Genomic DNA, 21609 nt, shown 5'->3' on the forward strand with positions numbered 1-21609 from the left:
TCCTTATAATATACAGTATAATGCATTTACCTATAAAAGCACAATATGCGGGATAGCACAGTAACAGCAGTATTGGTATCTCAATCAGGGGCACAGAAGCATAATACACTGTACTTATTTGTGTGCAGAGACATATTGTTGCTGACACATTACTGACTGACGAACAATGCTACTAATTATACAAAGGCACCATCATGAATATGTGTCATTTTCGTTATACTAGTGCCTGTGATTTATATGTTCTGTCATTTCTAGTCTGTAATGTAAATGAGTGTTCAGAAACATATTGTTGCTGACACATTACTATCTGTTCACTAACTGTCTAACATTTCTACCAGTTATACAAAGGCACCATAATGAATATGTGTCTTTATAACCAAGTGCCTGTGATGTAAATGTTCTGTAATTTCCACTCTGTAATGTAAATGAGTCCTATTTCTGCTGGATTGATATAGGTTTACCTAAAACAAAACAAAAAGTAAAAAATCAGCACAGGGACATTACTTGCCTTCAGTGAGATGTGTCTCTTGTCTTGCTGTGTCCTTTTGCTGAAATTTTCCTCCTACGATGCCTCCCACCCCTGCCGCTATAATCTTCAAGCGTGATGGGGTTAATAGAACTAAGGGCTTTGACAGGCATTCATCAAGAATGCCCAAATATGTCCGTCCTTTCCAGCCAGCTCCTCTGTTCATTAGAAGCCATAATTCAACTTCTATGAATTAAACCTGATCTGTGAATGAAAGATGGGTGGGGGACCCCCTCCATTCACTGATCTGTCCCTGAGTCTTTTCCTCTTCTGTTTACTTCCTGGTTTGGGTCCTTCTTTGGTTGTCCATGTCAGTGATTGCCTGACGTGGACACTTCTTAATGGATGGGCTGCTGTGGAGTTCTTTCAGGATCCAGAAGAGAATAACTTCATCAGAGGGAGATGGCAGGGGACCAGCAATCTCAAGAGGGGCATTGCAGTGCTGGATCAGAGATCCCACCACCTGAAAAGAGTAGCAGTGTGGGACCTGGATGGGGGACTGGAATAATAATAAAGATATCTTGTGTAATCCAATGCTTGCAACACCCAAGTGCACTGCCACCTCCTATTAAGAGGACTCTTACTGGACTCTTTGGGCCCTCTATATATAAAGAGTCAAATGAGCTTGTGAATTAAATCCCATTGGCAGGGGACTAGAATACCATCTCCAGGGGGCCTAATAGCACCTCCAAGTCTCCAGACAAGGTCTACTTATTGTCTGATCCATTGACAAATTTGCCAGTGTGGGAAGCTGGAGAAACGGTCTGCTGCAGGAATGATGGCCACAGTGGAGAGCGCAGTATGGTGAACTATTATGGATCAAGAAGTGGGCCTTGTCTGGAGCTTGTCTGGAGGTGCTATTAGGCCCCCTGGAGACAGTGTTTTAGTTGGATCCCCTGTCAATGGGATTTAATTCACATGCCCATTTGACTATATAGTATATAAAGGGTCCAAAAATTCCAGTAAGAGTCCTCCTAATTAGAGGTGGGGGTGCACTTGGGCGTTGCAAGCATTGGATTACACACAATTTATTTATTATTATTGTCAAAGTGGTGGATTTGGACTTTAATTCACTGTGGGTCTGTTATTTACATTTTATGTTCTGCTCATTCTTGATATAATGGCTTACTCTTATTGATTTTATGTTGTCACTATAAGCACGGAAACGTGAATCAATGGGGTTGATTTACTAAAGGCTAATAGACTAGAATACTCAATCACGTGCAAGCAAAAAATAATTCAATTTTTGCTTGCTTATGATTGGATAATGGAAGTCAGTAGAGCTTTTGCTCATTTACTAAGCTCTGGAGCAACTGCACTTGCAAAGTGCAGTCTTTTTACCTTTAGTAAATGAACCCCTATATCTGTATAAAATGTATCCAGTTGTTTTTGCCTGCTGCTATTATTTGATCTACCAGTGTGATTTCTGTTTTGTTTAAACTAATGATTGCATCTGTTATTGTATTTCCCAGACGAGACGAGCATTGGCAGAAGTCTACCTTGCCCAGTCCAATGAGATTTTACTTCAGTCCATTAATGCTGCAATAGATAACAAGCTTATGGACACATTGTCAGCAGCAAGTCTTGAGATCTGTTCATGTTTTGGACAGTTTGACTCTCTAACATCAGCATTTTTTCTTGCTCTTCATCAGGTACGGTTATGCCAGACAGCTTTTTTGTTAGTGACTTCTGTTGAGTTTTTTTGTGCTTTTTTTTGTGCAATTTTTAACATATACAATATATTACTTTCTTATATGAAACTTGTATCTTTTAATTAATGGAACTGTACAGATTTATAATGAAGTCATAATAAGGATTTGATACAGAGGTTTGTGAAGCTTGTAAGTTTAAATTTTAGTACTTTGCATGATTACTGCGTATGCTGCAAAGCCTTAGTCATTAGTTACCGAGACTTTCCATCATTTTAGGAAAATTTATTTTTGCAGTATTAACCACTTAAGCCCCGGAGGATTTTCCTGCTAGACGACCAGGGGGTATTTTGCGATTCGGCACTGCGTGACTTTAACGGACAATTGCGCGGTCGTGCGACGCTGTACCTAAACGAATTTGACGTCCTTTTTTTCACACAAACAGAGCTTTCTTTTAGTGGTATTTGATCACCCGTGCGATTTTTACTTTTTGCGCTATAAACAAAAAAAGAGCGTACATTTTGCAAAAATAGCAATATTTTTCACATTTTTTATATGAAATTCCCCCAAAAAAAATGTAAAAATCAAAATTTTTTAACATTTTTGGCCAATTTGTTTTATGCTACCTATGTTTGGTAAAAAAAATCGCAAAAAGCGTATTTTGATTGGTTTGCACAAAAGTTATCGCGTTTACTAACAAAGGGAAAGATTTTTGTCATTTTTGTGGTTTTTTTTTTTAACGTGTAATGGCGGCGATCTGCGATTTTTTTTTGCGGTACTGCAACATTGCGGCGGACAGATCGGACCCTTGACTGACATTTTTGATACTTTTGGGGTTACCAGTGACATTTCTACAGTAATCAGTGCTATACATATGCACTGTTACTGTAATAATACACTGGTAGTGAAGGGGTTAACTTTATTTGGGAGGGAGGGGCTGTGTGTATCCCTAGGGGCGTGCTTTCTACTATGATTGGCTGTGGCTTGAGCTGTAAGGACACTGATCAACGGATCTACATACTAGATCCGTGTGATCAGTGTCTTTACAGCAAGGAGAATGACAGGCGGCTTGTTTACACAAACTGCCTGACATTCTCCCTCTCCCCCGCTGATCGCCGAGTGACCGGCGGACATCGGGTCCGCTGGTCACACGCGCGGGGGGGTCCGTGACCGCGCGGGAGCGCGCCCCCGCGGGCGCGCGCTCGCTCCCCAGAGCCTCACAGGCGAGCGTCGTAGACCTACATCACTCTGCCTGTGAGGGGCTGACTGCCGCAGTAAATATACTGTGAGCAGTCGGCAAGCAGTTAAACTCATCCATGAGTGCTTGCTAGCTCTCTAAATGGTCTAAATGTCACATGCAGTGCTTTTATTGGTTATGTTGCTAGCAAATATTTGGGTGTTTAGCAGTGGTTTAAAGCAGACACAAACATCCATAGAAATTCTTAAGGGAAAAAAGTTACCTTTTGTCTTAAAGTGTAAAATATTTACAATACCTTTGTTTATTGTATAAAAAATTGTATAAATTAATTGGTGTATCAGATACCATGCAGTGCTGTATCTTGGCCTAGGCCAACAAGGCCCAGGCCTAGGGCAGCACTTTGCTGGGGGGCAGAAAAAAGTTGATGGGGCTGCACTGATATGCTGCCCTGATGGGCACTAATAGACTGCACTGATGGCCACTGATGAGGCAGGACTGATAAGCTGCACTGATAGGACTGCATTGATAAGGCAGCACTGATGGGCACTGATATGATTCACTGATAGGCTGCATTAATGGGCACTCTGAGAGGCTGAACTGGTGGCCACTGATGGGACTATACTGATGGCCACTGATGAGGCCGCACTGATATGCTGCACTGATGGGCAGTAATGAGGCTGCACTGATAAGGCTGCACTGATGGGCACTGATGTAGCTGAACTTATGGGAGCTGATGGGGCTTCACTGATGGGCACTGTGGTTGTGGTCTGTGGTTTACAGATAACAGGGTGGGTCATAAACAGGAAAGGGTGTGGCCTTTACAGGAAGGGGTGGATCATATTTAAATTAAGGGTGCCCAAGTTTAGTCAGGCCTAGGGCAGCACAAAACCTAAATACACCACTGATACCATAGCCAGCATTCAGTTTCCAGCACTATGGCTATCAGAGCTGCAGCTCTTATACAGTGAAGCATTCCTTATGTTTATCCATTCTTTCCTCTCCTCTTGTCCCTTCACAAAACACCTTGCATTCTGTGAATGGGCAACCGGAGAGAAAGGGCAGATAAATGACAGGATCGCTTCACTATATGAGAGCTTCAGGGCTGGAAGTTGGGTTCTGGCTATAGTATCTGGTACACTAATTCATTAACTATACAGTAAACCAATGTGATGAGAATATTTCACACCCCATTACCAAAGGGAGATTTTTTTTGCCTTACAGCGAACCTTTCCCCCAAAACATGAAAAAACGCATTTGCACGCAGCTCTGCCTGCTCAGCATGAAACACATTTTTTTGGGGAGTGGATCCTTGCACCATTGCACCTTATTTTTGGCACGGATTGTCACTTATATGGAATAAGGAGCACCTAAACACATTTGCACTTTTCACTGGCAACTTGCTTAAAGGACTACATTTTGTTTGGGACTTATATATTTATTATTATTTGTTGCATTTTTTCACTGGCAACTTGCTTGAAGTATATGGAATAAGGAGCACCTAAGCACATTGCACTTTTCACTGGCAACTTGCTTAAAGGACTATATTTTGTTTGGGACTTGTATATATATATTTATTATTCATTTATGTCATTTTTCACTGGCAACTTGCTTGATGTATTGAACCATTTGGGATTTTATTTATTTATTATTTAAGGAAATATATGTTTGCACTATTTGGAGGTTTACTAATTGCAATTATGCACCATTTTATTTGCTTTTGAAGTACATTATTTTCATCACATATTTATGGTGGCAATTCATTGCAATTGTGCACATTTGCACTATTGCACTTATCTATTTATTTATTTATTAATATACACATCACCAATTATAATATCCCTTTGGGATATTTCTTGATACATCCCTATTTGCGCTGTGCACCCCTTTGTCATTTTAAAAATATCAGTATTTTTGAACAGCAGCATTTAGGATTGAGTGTTTATGCCCATAGCACAGTTTTAAAGAGGAAGTAAAGTCAAAAAAAAAAACCTGTAAAGAGAAAGGCATAATGAGCTAGTATGCATCGCATACTAGCTCATTATGTAGTACTTACCTTAAAACGAAGCCCCCGCCGTGCCGCCACCTCAGCGACAGGACGGCGACATGTCCTGCCGTCCCGCTTCCGGGTTCGCGTCCTCCGGCCATCTGATTGGCCGGAGGCGCGATTACATCACTCCCGCGCATGCGCGCGGGAGCCGCCATTCACGGCACTGAGCTCTGAAGGAACGGCACGGGTGGCCGTTCCCTCAGAGCGCCTGCGCCGATGACGTCATCGGCAGTTTGCGCTGTAAATATCTGCTAAACGGTGCAAGTTTGGGAGATATTTATAGCACCTATAGGTAAGCCTTAATATAGGCTTACCTATAGGTAAAAGTTATACAAGAGGGTTTACAACCTCTTTAATTACCATTTTGATAAAACACATTACGCATGCATTGCAAATTGGCACTATTTATGTACTGTGATCTAGCCCTGGCCCTGAGAATACTACATCACTAGTGCCTTCCAGGGAGCTCTTGTAGTTTATCTGCGAGATCTTACAAGAAAAGAAAAAAATAGTGTAGCATTTCCTGAGCTCTTGCAAGATTTCTCAGGAAAATACATGCTTTTTTTCTGCATAGATGTCATTGGTGAAGTAAATATAAGAAGCCTGCCACCGATTAACTTTGATTTTTAAAATGGCAGCTTGGGATTTGTGAACATTAATATTAATGAGCTAAGTGTCACTAATCATTTTTATATTATGTCTAAACTTATTTAATTGCTGTTGGCAATTTAATAAAGAAGGTAGAAATGTTCGCTTTAGGAATTATTAATACAATAGATGTCTGTGGTTGGAGTTCGGTTTTAGGATACTGACTAGGGATGATCGAACGGTTCGGGTCGACCATCGGTTCGACCCGAACATTGACTGTTCGAAATTCGGCCGAATTCCGAACTTTTTGCTGAAAAAGTTTGGAATTCGGCAACCAGAACCGACCAAAATGCAATGGGACAGGAACTGGGCTTTAAAAGCCCGTGATTGGACCGGAACCATCAGTAAAAGCCAATTGAGGGGGTAGGAGAATGCTAGGAATGTGATTGGAGTGACTAGGGGGTCCAGAGGCCAATCATTAGTGAATACGCCCCCCAGTATATAAGATAGCCCCACCAAATCTCTACCATTTTAATACAGGTCTGTGGAAGAGAGTGGAAGCAGTTCTGTTACTTCTGCTCTCAAAGTGTCATTTAGCAATTATTAGTGTGAGGAAAGGGATATCTAGTGTAGTTAGGGTACTATTTTCCACTATAGTTAGATTTAATAATCTAGTTTCTGTAGGGAAAGTGTTAAGTGTAAGGGGACCGTAGTGTAGTGTAGGGTTAACTGACTCTGACTGCTATGGCAGGGTGACAAAACCCTTCCATTTCAGGGTGACCGCTATAGAGAAAAGATTGTTTCTCTTAGAACACTTATAGAACCGGATAGTGGCTTTGCTCCTGTCACCCTGCTTTTTGTTGCAGGCATTTATAGGGCTTTTTTGAGGACATGTTTAGAGTCAGGCATGACATCTGAACTTCTGTGTAGGGGTATATACACACACACACATGTATGTATATATACACATACACATATATAGGTGTAAAAGTAGCAGAACACTATGCTTGCGCTAATGAAATAATTAACACCCATATGGCTTCTCTGCTATAACACCTATATATGTGTATGTGTATAAATACATATAAGTGTGTGTGTATATATACCCCTATACAGAATTTCAGATGTTTTGCCTGCCTCCAAAAACCCCAAAAAAATGCCCAAAAAAAACGCCTGCTGCAAAAACACACCTGGGCGTTTTTGTAGCTGGCGTTTTTTTGGGCATTTTTTGGGCGTCTTTGGAGGCAGGCATAACATCTGTACTTCTGTGTAGGAGTATGTATATACACACACATATATAGGTGTGAAAGTAGCAGAACACTATGCTTGCGCTAATGAAATAATTAACACCCATATGGCTTCTCTGTTATAACACCTATATATGTGTATGTGTATGTGTATAAATACATATAAGTGTGTGTGTATATATACCCCAATACAGAATTTCAGATGTTTTGCCTGCCTCTAAAGACCCCAAAAAATGCCCAATAAAAACGCCTGCAACAACACACCTGGGCGTTTTTTTTTTTTTGGCGCAGGCGTTTTTTTGGGCATTTTTTGCCCTCGGTGTTGCAAATCTCACAAGCTCCGCAGACTATTTCCTAAACGCGTACGATTTTCTTTCAGTAAGCACATTGTAGACCAGAAGCAAGCATTGTGGTGGGCAATAGACCCACAGGTCTACCCAGCCCCCCAAACCCTTTTTCTTTTTTTTTTAAAAGGGTTTTTTTTTGTGTCAATTTGGCTATAAAATGTTATTGTATGTTTGGGTATTGAGGAAGATATTCCATGAAAGTTAGATTTTGTCAAAAGTTGATCATTATTATCACTATGTTGGTTTGTATTTGCATTGTATCTCCATAGAGCTGTTCTTCATGTATGATGATTGAAAACATTGTGCTAACAGCAACACGCAATACTGGTAGCTCTCAGTTTGCAGCAACACTGAACCTCCTGCATTATCTACAAGAGAAAGGAGATGAAGGATTTCTTCGGAAACAGGTTGAGCAACAACTGGCCACCATCTCAAGAGTAAGAATCGCAGATACTGTAATTTCGAAGTGCTGACATTAACATACATGAAATGCAGTTTATCTGTAATTAGTCATTAACATCTGCAGTCATTAATTGGCTTGGACTATTATATGCTTTATGTCTACACATACACATAAAGCATACTAAAGCAATTGTTAAGCCAGCGATAGACAAAACCATTTGATTCCCCTATCAATGCAGACAGTGTTGATAGGAGAATCCCTCCTGCGGAGCTATTGTGTTACATTCAAACCAGTAATGGCATAGCAAGTAGAAATCAGAAATCAGCCATTGAGAGTACAGGAATCCCCAAGCTTGTTCTCCACTCTTTCCCTATTTTGTTAGAACACCCCTCCTGTGTGTCACTTGGCTGGGGACCTAGATGGGGGAAGCAGGCAGAGTTTGAGATAATTGGCGCAGGCTTTTATCATTGTCCTGGCCTAGTATCCAATATGTTGGCTGGCTTGGAGTAATGTAGTGTGGCTCCCATCAAACACAGCTACCTTGGTTGTTAATGCAAGTGTTTTCAATGAAGTATAATACCTAAATTATGAGTGGCTTAACCAAGCACCTCAATGTCTTGTGTTAGATCGACTTTTTGCCAGTGTTTTTACAGGTGTCCACCTATTGAAAATTCACAGCTTTTATATTTCACATACCACCATATAAAAACAATTTTTGAGTTAAAAAAAAAAGACAGGTAGTCTAGCTGTTTCACTGGGATGGATGGAAATGGAACATAGTTTAAAAGAAATGTTCTGTAATTAACTGCAAATTGTATCTGGTCTTCAGAATACTGTTCTCTGAAAATCACCAAAAAACAAAATGTTTTCATAGCCCAAGTTCAATTATACAAAAAATATGTCTGTTGGGTTAATGGCAGATAAGCTTTGTGTAGCTGTGCAAAGTAATGTTTTCTAATTTTCATATCTTTTAGGTATGGGGGAATCTGCATGTCCCAATGCAGCATTTCAGTATGTTTGGTGAGCTACCAACAAACTTCACTATTATCATTCTGCAACATTCAGAAGACAGGTAAACTGCATATCCTATTTAAAGCTTTACTTAATTTTTAAGAGATTGAGTAACTTTCTTTCACGTATCTTCTGTTCACTTTATCAATGTATTACAGGTTGTTTTGTTGTATAGTTTGGTACAGTATTTGAACTTCTGTCCTCAAGTAACATAGAAACATAGAAAAGTAATGGCAGAAATAAGACCATCAAGTCTGCTATTTTATTTTTTAATTTATTTATGTTGGTTTTTTTCTGGAATTTTTTTGTGTCAGTGTAGATCTTTGTCCCATGCATTTCTAAAGCCAGTAACTGTTGACTGACTCGCTACCTCTGCTGGAAGTCTATTCAAATCATCAACTACCCTTTCAATAAAAAAGTACTTTCTAAGATTACTTTCCTCCTGCTAGTGTGAGGTCATGTCCTTGTGTTCTTGATCTTGGTTTCGTATTGAGAATACTGCCCTCTTGAACCTTATTCATCCCCTTGATGTATTTTAAAGGTTTCAATTATGTCTCCCCTTTCCCTTCTTTCCTCTATTTAGACATAGAATGCATATTAAGTTCCTGAAATTTCTCCTGATATGATTTATCCCCCAGAACTTTCACCATTTTTATTACCCGTCTCTGGACTCCTTCGGTCTTATCAATATATATTTGTAAGTGAGGTCTCCAGAACTGGACACAGTATTCTAAATGAGGTCTTACTAAAGATCTATATAGGGGGAATCAGGAGCTCCTATTTCCTTCTGATGACCCTGCTACCCCTCTAGTGATGCATCCTAGAATTCTATTTGACCTCCCTTCTTGTGTGGACCCCTCCCGGGCCTTGCTCACACTGTCTATCTCGGAATACACCTCCTTTTCTTTGATGGAACTTGGATTCCCTGAGTTGCCTCCCCACTGCCCTACCTCCTACCTTCTGGTTAAACTGTGGAAGGCAGTGAAGCAGAATCTGGATCTCTCCGGATTTTTTGCCCGCACCCCTCTGTGGAACAATCGTTTCTATGGAGAGGTCGCTAGGTTGGGTTCCTTCCCTGGGTGGATCCGGGCTGGGGTGAAATATTTTTCCCAGGTGTGTGGTCCTGCTATTAAACCCTTGGCTCGATTGCAGGCCGAGTATCCACAGTTGAGTAATTGTCGTTACCAATATATGCGCTTGTCTCATGCGCTACGGAGTCAGGGCCGCCATACCCCTCTGCGACTGGTTGATTCTCCATTTTTGGAATCCATTTTTAGAGACGGTGAGAAACGGGGTATAATTTCCAGAATATACATTACCTTATTGTCCTCCTTACAGGATGCTTCCCTACTTCCCTGTAGGGCGATCTTGGCCCCATTGATGGTGACCGTTGGGAGCAGATCCTTGAGGTGGGCCCCTTGGTCTCTGTCTCTGCTAGCCATAAACTGTCCCATCTGTTTGTGCTACACCGCACTTATAGGACCCCGGCACAACTTCATGCGTGGGGTGGGCGTTCCTCTCCCCTCTGCCCCAAATGTAATTTACATACAGGTGATTTCATTCATATGCTTTGGAAATGCCCCAAATTGGTGCACTACTGGCAATTCGTAGTGTCCACTATTAATAGTGTATACCAGGTTCAGATTCAGTTGGATCTGCTGGCGTGCTTGTTGGGTGGCTTGAATGAAACGCTGTACCATCCGCATGTTCTTGTGGCTCTACTTAGACTTCTATACTTGGCTAAAAAGCTGATCACTAGAGTGTGGATGTCTTCCAGGCCCCCTGCTGGTGCTCAGTGGATCCAATCTGTCAACTCTATTCTGATACGTGAAAAACACACATATTATCACAGAAAAACTCCTCTGAATTTTGAGAAAATCTGGGGCTCCTGGTTGGCTTCCCCAGCGGTGGCTCCTCCTCAACTTGTCCTAAACCGCTTGCTTATGTAGGTGTTCATATGCTTTTGGCAGCTGAACTGTTAGTAGCAACGAGTGTTTGGTTGCTTTTCCTGTTCTTGTTTTTCTGCCCCTTTTTTTAATGATATGTATGGCATGGCACTGATGTTCTTTCTTTTCTGCTGAGTTCATTTTGCACTAGCTAACATTGTAATCCAGAATCCTATATGGTTGTGTATTATACTTTATGTATTTCTTGTGCAATGTTTTATTGTCTTATGCCATTCCTAATAAAGTTCTTTTTCTGATTAAAAAAAAAAAAAAAAAGAATTCTATTTGCTTTTCCCACTGTCTGATCACACTGTTTGCTCCTTTTGCAATCATCTGAGATCAGCACTCCCAGATATGTTTCCTACATTGTGGTGGCCAACACTGTACCCCCAATGTTGTACTCTCTTAAGGGATTCTTTTTCCTTAGGTGCATTATTTTACATTTAGAAACATTGAACTCGTTTTCCACTGTTTTGACCATCTTCCAGCAATGCCAAAGCATGTTCCATGTTACAGACACTTCCATGGATATCAACCCTATTGCACACCTTTGTGTCATCAGAAAAAAGACATACCTTACCCACCAACCCTTTAGTTATATCACTTACTTATAGATTAAATAGAACACTACTAGTGAATGATCTCTGTTCTGAATGATTCCAATTTACAACCACACTCTGGTATCTATCCTTTAGCCAACTGCATATCCACTTAACCACCCAAGGGTTAAGCCCTAGCTTGTACAGCTTTTGTATTGGAGCAATATGTGAAACTGTATCAAATACCTTGCTGAAATTGAGATAGGTTATGTCCACAACACCACTCTGGGCCAAAACATTAGTGATATAGTCAAAGAATTAAATCAGATTACTCTGACATGATCTTGCCTCAGTAAAGCTGTGCTGCTTTGTGTCCGGCAAGTTGTGTGTTTTTAAGTGTTAATGATCCTACTTATCAGGAGTGATTCCATTATCTAAACTACAACTGATGTTTTAACTCACTGGCCTGTAATTGCCAGCTTATACCTTGCTGCCCTTCTTGCAAATAGGTACAATATTAGCTGTCCACCAGTCATGGTGAACGTTTACTGTTAGAAGAGATAATTTAAAAAGATCTGTTAATGGTCCAACAACTATACCTCAAAGTTCTCCTAAAACTCTGGGATGAGTACCATTGGGGCCCATTGCTTTTTTATGCTTTAACCGAATCAGTTCTTTTGTTAAATAGTTATTCCTAGTGAAATTTATTTCTGAGAAGACTGAACAGAAATAATTATTTAAATCGTTTGCTACTTCAAAGTCTCCCTCAACATGAGTATTGTGCCCAGGTTTCATTTTAGTTATTCCATTGTATTTCGTTCCATCCCTGAGGTACCTAGAAAAGTTTTTTTCTCCTTTCCCCATCAGGTCTAGGTTTCAGTTTTTCTTTCAAGAGAAATGTAGAGTTTTCCATTGCTGTCTTCCCTTCTAAAAACAATTTTCATTTTCTGTGATGCTTACCTAGTGACTGTGTTATCTTGGGTCACCAACTAGAACAGTTATAGGAATCATTATTTCTTACCTTTATTGCTGTATGTTTGTTGTGGATAACTGGGAAAAGTGCTATATTAGACGCTACAGGGTGCAGAAGGAGCAGTTAGCAGGTGTTTTTGACCCTCACCAAGCTCCTTTTACCTACTAAGTCTAACCGTGTGCAAAATGGCCTTGTACATACTTCTATATTTAACCACCTTAGCGGTAATCCCGAGCGTGACTCGGGGTTGATTTTTCATTGCAGGATCGGTAACCCCGAGTCACGCTCGGGGTGGATTGCAGAGAGCGCAGCGGAGCTTCTCTTACCTTATCCTGGCGATCCAGCGATGATCTCTCATTGCTGTGACCGCCAGCCGAGAGTCCCGCCGCTCCTCCGTCCCTCCGTCGGTACGATCACTTCCTAGTTCCGTTCCCTGCAGCAGCAATGCTGCATGGGAGCGGAACTAGGGAGGGAAATTCAAAAAAAAAAAAAAACGTTGCACAAAACACACTTTATATTATATTATATTATATATATATATATATATATATATATATATATATATATATATATATATATATATATATATATATATATATATGCATATATATATATGCATATATATATATGCATATATATATATATATAAAATTATATTATTGATTCAATTATAATTCATGCGTTATATATTATATATATATATATGTGTGTGTATATATATATATATATATATATATATATATATACACACACACACACACATATATCTATATATAATATATAATGCATGAATTATAATCTAATCAATAATATAATTTTATTATATATATTATATATTAAATAATAAAATAATATTATTGATTCGATTATAATTCATGCGTTTGTGTTTCAAATTTATCACATCTGGGATGTCTACTAGAGTCTTGTTTTGGTCAGGTTTAGGTCAGTAATTACTAAGAATTGTAGGCCTATAATACATAACGCCAAATTTCCATGAAAAGAATTGTACCGCTTTTGGTATGTAATTCCAGACATAATCATACCGCCAGGGAGGTTAAAGTGCGAGAACAGATGCACTGCTGGGATGGCTACTATCCACACCTATAAATGAACTGCAGCACTCACCAACACAAGTACTCAAGAGCTTGCAAAGAGAAATATAAAATAAAAGGGTAGTGCGCTATTCAGATGTGTGATGAAGCTAAAATAATAATACGATAAACTAAGAAGTATAATAGATAAAAAACAATATGATAAACCATCAAAAAAAAAAAAAAAAAATATATATATATATATATATATATAAAAATAAAAATAAAGTATAAATCAAAATGCTGAATAAATATAAATTACAAATATATAAAAAAAAAATTCCCAATTGCAGTGAGTTTCTAAACGTGTAAACAATTCCAAAAAGTGCAAAAAAACAAATTGAAAAGTGAAAGTCCAAAGATAAAAAAATATATATAATATTGAAATAAATATAAAACAATCACTTTAACTATGAATTTGTTATTTAATGCTGTTATGCACACTTGTTAGCTGTTAGGCACTAACCGTTACCAGTTAGACAGTTAACTCACTTTAAGGGGTCCATTAGCTAAAACTCTTTGTTCTAGTTGTTCCAGGACAAAGCAAGTAAAATTAATAAAGGAGACATATAAAAAATATTTTATAACTGTTTTATAAATAAGGCTAAATGGCTAATAAAGCTAAAATCATTTTGGACTGGGTATTTAAACATTTCTGTATGCTCCGTAGTGGAACTATGTGATGCATTAACGCCACAATTTTTGTTTATTAGTTACCCTCGTTACATCTTTTACCTGTTGATATTGCCAGTAGATCAGTTATTTTTCCACTTCCTGTAACAGAGTGACAACACTGTTTGCTCTACAGTAAAATTGTATGTCAGTGCTGTCAGTCTGTGAACAGGTTATTCTTGGATTGACACAAAGCTAGGATTGAGCTCTAAGTAAATGGCAAATTAAAGCCTTATTCCATTTTAAGCAGTTAAACCTTTTTTGGGAAAAAATGTTTGAACCATATAAATAAAAAGGGACAATTATAGGAGGTCCCCTGGGAATGGTATATGATGACCCTTGTAACTGTCCATGTTGTTGGACAGCTTGGTCTGAGTGTTAAAGTGGAGAGGAATATAAAAAAGGCATGTGGATTTAGAAAAGGGATTTATAAACTGAATTCTGTCACAATTATTACACCCATACAATTTACAGAGTACAATCTTATTTGTTATAGTGGGCTTTTAAAGTGGCAGAAATCCCTTACTAGAACTATTCTTCAAAATGTTCCCTCCTCTGTCCTCCTACCTATCCGGCCTAACCTGTATAAAAAAGATCTGTGTACATACTTATTTTTAATCCGCTCTAGTTCAGTCACATGATCCTGCAGCTCTGTGTAAGGGAGCGCTCAACAAGGGCTGTGAATTTTGGGAGCTGTGACAGCACTCGTGGGCTTCTATTGTCCAACCATTGTCGACGCTCCCTCCTTTCTCCCGCAGCAGCCTCTCACTGACACAGGGGAGTCAGAGCCGTGTGATCTGACCAGATTAAAAATGGTTCACAGATCTTTTTTACACAGGTTGGACAGAATAGGTAGGAGAAAAGGGGAGGTAACATTTTTACAATAGTTACAGTTAGACTTTTCTTTCACAGTTTACTAGTCCTTTACTAATGCCAGGAGCCTAGCTAATAAGATGGATGAGTTGGAAATGTTAGTACATGAGGAAGACATAGACCTTGTGGGAATAGCGGAGACTTGGTTCGACCCCTCACATGACTGGCTGGCCAATATCCAAGGGTATTCGGTGTACCGGAAGGACAGGGTTGGTAAAAGAGGGGGAGGGGTATGTCTCTATGTCAAGAACAATATAAAGGTGCTAGAAAGGAGTGACATTACGGATGGGATGAGCATGGATTTAGAATCTGTGTGGGTTGAACTCGATAGGGAAGAAGATAAGGGAAAAGTAGTTGTGGGGGTTTGCTATAGGCCACCTAACCAAGGGGAGGAGGTAGAGCTGGAATTTTTAGCACTAATAGGTAAAGCGGCAAAACTAGGATCAGTCATCATATTGGGGGACTTCAATTATCCCGACATTGACTGGGAAGAGGGGACTGCACACTCGCATAAGGCCCGGCTATTCACGGAAACCTTACAGGATAACTACATGTCGCAGTTGGTGGATTCCCCTACTAGAGAGAATGCTATCCTGGATCTATTGATCACTAATGACCCAGACATAATCTCGGAGGTAGGAGTCCAGGACAACCTGGGCTCTAGCGATCACAGGATGATCACATTTAGTATAAATAACAATATAAAAAGGCAAGTGGGGAACATAAGAACCCTAAACTTCAGAAGGGCAGACTTTCCAAAATTGTACTCATTGATGGAAAGGGTAAACTGGGACCAAACCCTGGGATCACTGACCACAGAGGAAAAATGGGAATGCTTTAGAACAATATTAAGCAAAGGCATCTTGCAGTGCATTCCTATGGGGAATAAATTTAGAAGAGACAAAGCCAAACCTGGCTGGCTAAACCGTAGCGTTAAAAAACTTATTAGGGGAAAAAAATTGGCCTTCAAGAAATATAAATCAGAGGGCACAGTATCGGCCTTCCAGCAATACAAGGAGGAAAATAAGAAGTGTAAACACGAAATCAAGATGGCTAAAATCAACTTTGAGAGACAAATAGCGGAGGATAGTAAAAAAAACCCAAAGAAATTCTTTAAATATATCAACAGCAAAAAAACTAGGGCAGTGCATATTGCACACATAATTAACGATGATGGGAGGATGGTTACAGAGGACACTGAAAAAGCAACCGTGCTGAATTCTTTTTTCTCGTCAGTTTTTACGCAGGAAAAGGAAGGGTACACTGACCATGACTGTATGGTTAGTAGTAATACACAGGACTTGCCACTATGGCTAACAGAGGGGGAAATCAGGGAAAGACTGGATAAACTTAACACAAACAAATCACCAGGCCCGGATGGCGTACATCCGAGAGTGCTCAAGGAACTCAGTATGGTTATATCTAGACCACTGTTCCTGATCTTTGCTGACAGTATTAGGACAGGAGATGTACCAGGGGATTGGAGGAAGGCTAACGTGATTCCGATATTCAAAAAGGGCCAGAGACATATCCCGGGAAATTATAGGCCTGTCAGTCTGACATCAATAATATGTAAACTTTTGGAGGGGATGATAAGGGACTATATCGTAGAGTATGCTAAAGACAACAACATCATCAGTAGTAACCAGCACGGGTTTACAAATGGGCGTTCTTGTCAAACCAATCTCTTAGCATTCTACGAGGAAGTGAGCTGTGAGCTAGATAGGGGGAGACCAGTGGATGTGGTGTACTTGGATTTCGCTAAGGCGTTTGATACAGTTCCCCACAAGCGCTTAATTTATAAAATAAGGTCTGCAGGTATCGACAGCAGGGTTTGCTCTTGGATACGGAATTGGCTAAAAGGCCGTGTCCAAAGGGTAGTAATAAACAGCGCATACTCAGACTGGTCTGAGGTAGTAAGCGGGGTGCCCCAGGGCTCAGTCCTGGGACCAACCTTGTTCAATTTATTCATAAACAGCATTGAGGAAGGGATCAGTAGTTCGTTATCAGTTTTTGCAGATGACACAAAATTGGCCAGGGCAATAACTGCACAGCATGAAGCAGATATCCTACAGAATGACCTGGACAAAATTACGGAGTGGGCAACGACATGGCAAATGAGGTTTAATGTGGAGAAGTGTAAGGTTTTGCACTTGGGGACCAAAAACATAAAAACACAATACACGTTAGGAGGGGAACCCTTGGGGGAATCAAAAATGGAGAAAGATTTGGGAGTCTTAGTTGATGATAGATTAGGCAACAGCATGCAATGCCAAGCGGCAGCTTCCAAAGCCAACAGAATATTAGCATGCATAAAGAAAGGGATGTATTCCAGAGATAAGACTATAATCCTTCCACTTTATAAAACTCTGGTCCGACCGCATCTGGAGTATTCTGTCCAGTTCTGGTCGCCAGTCCTCAGGAGGGATGTGTTGGAGCTGGAGAAAGTCCAGAGAAGGGCAACTAAACTGATTAGGGGGTTGGAGGACCTTACCTATGAAGAGCGGCTGCAATCGCTCGATTTATTTTCCCTGGAGAAAAGACGTCTGAGAGGGGACATGATAGCAATTTATAAATATCTTAATGGGGATCTCAGCTTAGAAGAAAAGCTGTTCATTCGAAGGAATTGCATGAGGACTCGAGGACATACAATGCGATTAGAGGAGAAGCGTTTTAACCTCAGGCAACGTGGGGGGTTCTTTACTGTTAGGGCTACAAGATTGTGGAATTGTCTACCACAAGAGGTGGTTTCTGCGGGTAGTATGGTGACTTTCAAAAGACTCTTAGACTTACATCTCAAGGATCAGGAGATTGAGGGCTATGTTAGATGATTACAGTCACACACACCTACACAGGTTGAACTGGATGGACTATTGTCTTTATTCAACCTCGCCTACTATGTAACTATGTAACTATGTAACGTTTATCTACATTGGGTATTAGAATTTGAAACGACATTGCATTGTTGCTGTAAGAGCATTTTACAAGAAGACAATTATTTGTTACAGTTTATCAAACACATAGCATTTTATGTTCATTACCGAGTTTTGAAAATCAGAATCTAACTGATCTGTGTTTTAGTAATTACATTATATTTAAATCTGCTTTAATGTTTCCAATAGATCTTTCTTGTACGGAGCTCTACTTGAAAAGCCAAAAGTTATCTCAACACAGAAAGGAAAGTTAAACCAACAACAAAGAAGCAGTAAGTTTGTTAATGGCACCGTTCAATGGCAGGAACATTTGTGCTGAGAAGTATCTGTTCTCTTTTTGTTAATTAGAATTGTTCATGTTACTGCATTAGTTAGTTTTTACTTCATTTCATCAGTGCGAGCCAGAGTGGCCCGATGTTCTGTGAATCGTCAGATGTTTTCCAGCTTGTTGGAGAAAATGGAGCTGTTCAAACAAGATACCATGCAAAATCTCCTCAAAAGGGAACATCAACTGAGCTTCACAAGGCAGAAGAATGCGTTTGAAAACATTAAGAACAATCCAGCAATGGTAATGCTTGCAACGTTAATAGGGCTTGATGAATCTCTAAGATGATTGTCCCTGGTTGACATTACTCATTTTCTGTTTCTTGTTCGCCTTTAAAATGGGTATGTACGTTTTTATTAAAGTCCAACTCCATTTTTACTTTCACTTTAAAAAGTGTGTTTGGTCCAAGCTGACCCAAATTAACTGTTTACTTTACTAATTGCTGTGCCTGCTGTCATTGCTGTATAAACTGTATGCAGCCTCAGCTCCTTATAGTACACAGCATTGTGTTATGGCAGCAGTACGGGGACTTCCCATCTGCTGTCAGAACGAAATTGAGATGTGCTGCTTGGCCATTCACAGAAAGCCTTGTATTTTATCAATAAATACTAGGCTTCATCTAATTGACTCAAGAGGTTGGTGAATGACATCAGAATCTCCTCATTAGCTATTCAGAGTACATATTTTATTCATTATAAAATACAAGCCGTCCTGTGAATGGCTGTGCAGCTCTCAGCCTAACTCAGTTTGTTCTGACAGCAGATGGGAATTCCCCGTACTGCTGCCGGCATACAGCACCGTATAACATATGTAGCTGGTTCTAAATATAGTCTATATAGTGCTGATCACAACCGCAGCAATTAGTATAGGGGTGTCATGGACTTGCAATAGTTTGGCAAAGCTTACCTGTCCCATTATGTCTGTATTAGAGGTCAGACTGCACTTCTGGTTCCTTTTTATCACCTCTCCTTCCTGTTCCTGCCCCACCCAGGTCATCACAGGAAGCCTATATTAACCAGTGCACTGCAGGCCTGCTTGGCTGTTCAACAGTGTTGGTTCCTGTTTCCTGTTTGCCGTGTGCTTGAACTACTCTTCTGTGTACCAACTTTGGCTTGTCTCTGACTATTCCTGTTTGCCTGTTACCCTGACCTTTGGCCTGTCCCTTGACTACCCTTGTCTGCCTGTTACCCTGACCTCGGCTTACCCATCACCATTCTGTGTGTCCTGAGTGGCTGCTTCCCTTCTCTCCCTACGGAGCGTGACCTGGGGGACCCCAGGGGCCACGACCTGGGCCCAGCTGCAGCGAAGTCCATCCTCGCCACTAGAGGCTCTGGTGAACACCTGCTGGGTCTTAGACTCCGTGCCCTGGGGAATCTTGGGCTCACGTTCCGGTCCATCCGCAGCAGTCTGCTATAGGGTTCACTACCTTGCGCTGCGCCCCTGCCTCCAACGGGGTGCAGTTGTCACCTGGCCACAGGTGACCTGACAAGGGGATAGTTCATATGGGCCACCTTGGCCCAAACAAACTAATTAAAGTGAAAGTAAACATAGAGTTAGGCTGTAAAATTCCTGTAAATTCCTCATGTGAATCTGTGTCCAACCTTCCCCAAGCTGGCTTGAGTTTTTTTGCTAGTGTCTTAGATGAATGGACATCTTTCCTTCAATTCTGCTGGGGGGTCTAAACACTTTTTTAATATTTTTTTGTTATCTTTCTTCAGTCAAGATTCCTTACTATGCTAGTGTTCGATCTGTTCTGTACATGGCAGTTATCCAGATCAGCCTTTCTTCAACCTGGTTTTGGAGTGCCTTATCCAGACCCCACTGCACTAGATGTTGCAGAGCTAGCCTGATAGTGATCTACAAGCACTGGGTTCCGCTTGTGATATTTTCCAGGTTCAGAACTAATAAAATGTAGCTGTGGGTGCTAACCATGTCCAGAGCCATTGGCATTGTCTCAGTGCTTGCTCTGTTTCTCAAGAATCACTATGTCTAACTAAGTAGGCCATTTTGGCTGAACACAGAAAGCTACTTCCTTCTTTGGTTCGCTGAACATCATTACATTTCTCACATTCTGTTGGTTTACCGTGGAAGGGGTTTAGCACTGACGCCACCTGCTGGGTGTAGTGTGGTGTGCTTTGTGCTTTTTTTGCTGCCACCTGGTCTTTTGTTCACATGTTTTCTAAGTTTTACCAGGTAGGTAGATCTTCAAGCCTCATCTGGTGCCAACTTCAGGCATAAGGTTCTTCAGGCAGTTTTTGAACTGCAATCATTCCCCAATTGCTCTTGTTTATTCCTGAGCCTGTCACTGTTTTTTTACTGTGTTGCCCACCCATTAGTTGGACTTCTTTTGGGTATGAATTTCTGTGTCCCTCAGTAAATGAGAAAGAAATTAGAATTTTTGTGCTTACCATAAAATCCTTTGAGGCACACAGGTCCTGTCCCTCTGTGTTTATGTCCATGCTCTCTGTATTGCTTTGCTACAAAACGCAGACATGCTGCGTGTAGGGAAGGGGGTTATCCATGGCCTATAGTCTTTTTTTGTTTGCCAGTGACCACTTCTCCTGTAGACAACAGTATAACCCAAATTGAATTGACTTTCTGTGTTCCCTAATGGACTCAATGAAAAGCATTTTATAGCGAATACGAAAATCATATTATCTCTAGAAGTACAAGAAGGTAGCAGGTTTATCACTGTTGTTGCAAGGCTAGGACCCACCACGATCCTCATCCAGTGGTGTCAGTGGGTTATGAATACTGCTCTGATCCTTCATTGTTGTAATGGAATTTTCACAGCCTACAGGGACATTTTTCAAGAAGCAGAAAAATCTTCATGTGCGATAAGGAGCATATCTGGAAGGCTTTCATCACTGTCACCAAGAGTTCAGAAACAACCCAATTATGGCTTGAAGTTGAGTCATTGTTGCAATTTTCAGTCTGTTTATGGCCAGCTTTGTAAGTCATCAAAGTGCCAGGGAAGACATAAAATAACAAACGCACAGGAAATAAGTTACTAGTAGAACAAGTTTAATTTGGATGTCCTTTCCTAGCATTCAGTAAAATTGCAGCTTGCATTTAAATTTAAAGTAGTTGTAAACCCTCTCATATACCTTGTGATGTTAATAGCCTCAGATGATACACAGGGATTAAACAAATCCTTCTACATTTTTACTTGTTTATCTGCAATCTTCTCTTTTGTACACCCCTTCAAAAGTGCAGATTTTAGATAAAAATTCTTCTGCAT

General features: G+C 40.3%; 1 protein-coding gene across 1 annotated transcript in view; it reads left to right on the plus strand.

Annotated features, from left to right (window-relative positions):
* CFAP46 (cilia and flagella associated protein 46) overlaps window positions 1-21609 on the plus strand; it is a 363053-nt gene that overhangs the window by 275229 nt on the left and 66215 nt on the right. The window contains exons 44-48 of the mRNA XM_082268864.1: window positions 1999-2178; window positions 7872-8039; window positions 8980-9077; window positions 18233-18315; window positions 18439-18611. Coding sequence (XP_082124990.1) covers window positions 1999-2178; window positions 7872-8039; window positions 8980-9077; window positions 18233-18315; window positions 18439-18611 — 702 coding nt within the window. The remainder of the gene's footprint in view (window positions 1-1998; window positions 2179-7871; window positions 8040-8979; window positions 9078-18232; window positions 18316-18438; window positions 18612-21609) is intronic.

The sequence above is a fragment of the Pelophylax lessonae genome, assembly GCF_965119305.1.
Source record: "Pelophylax lessonae genome assembly, chromosome: 9".
Taxonomy (NCBI): Eukaryota; Metazoa; Chordata; class Amphibia; order Anura; family Ranidae; genus Pelophylax; species Pelophylax lessonae.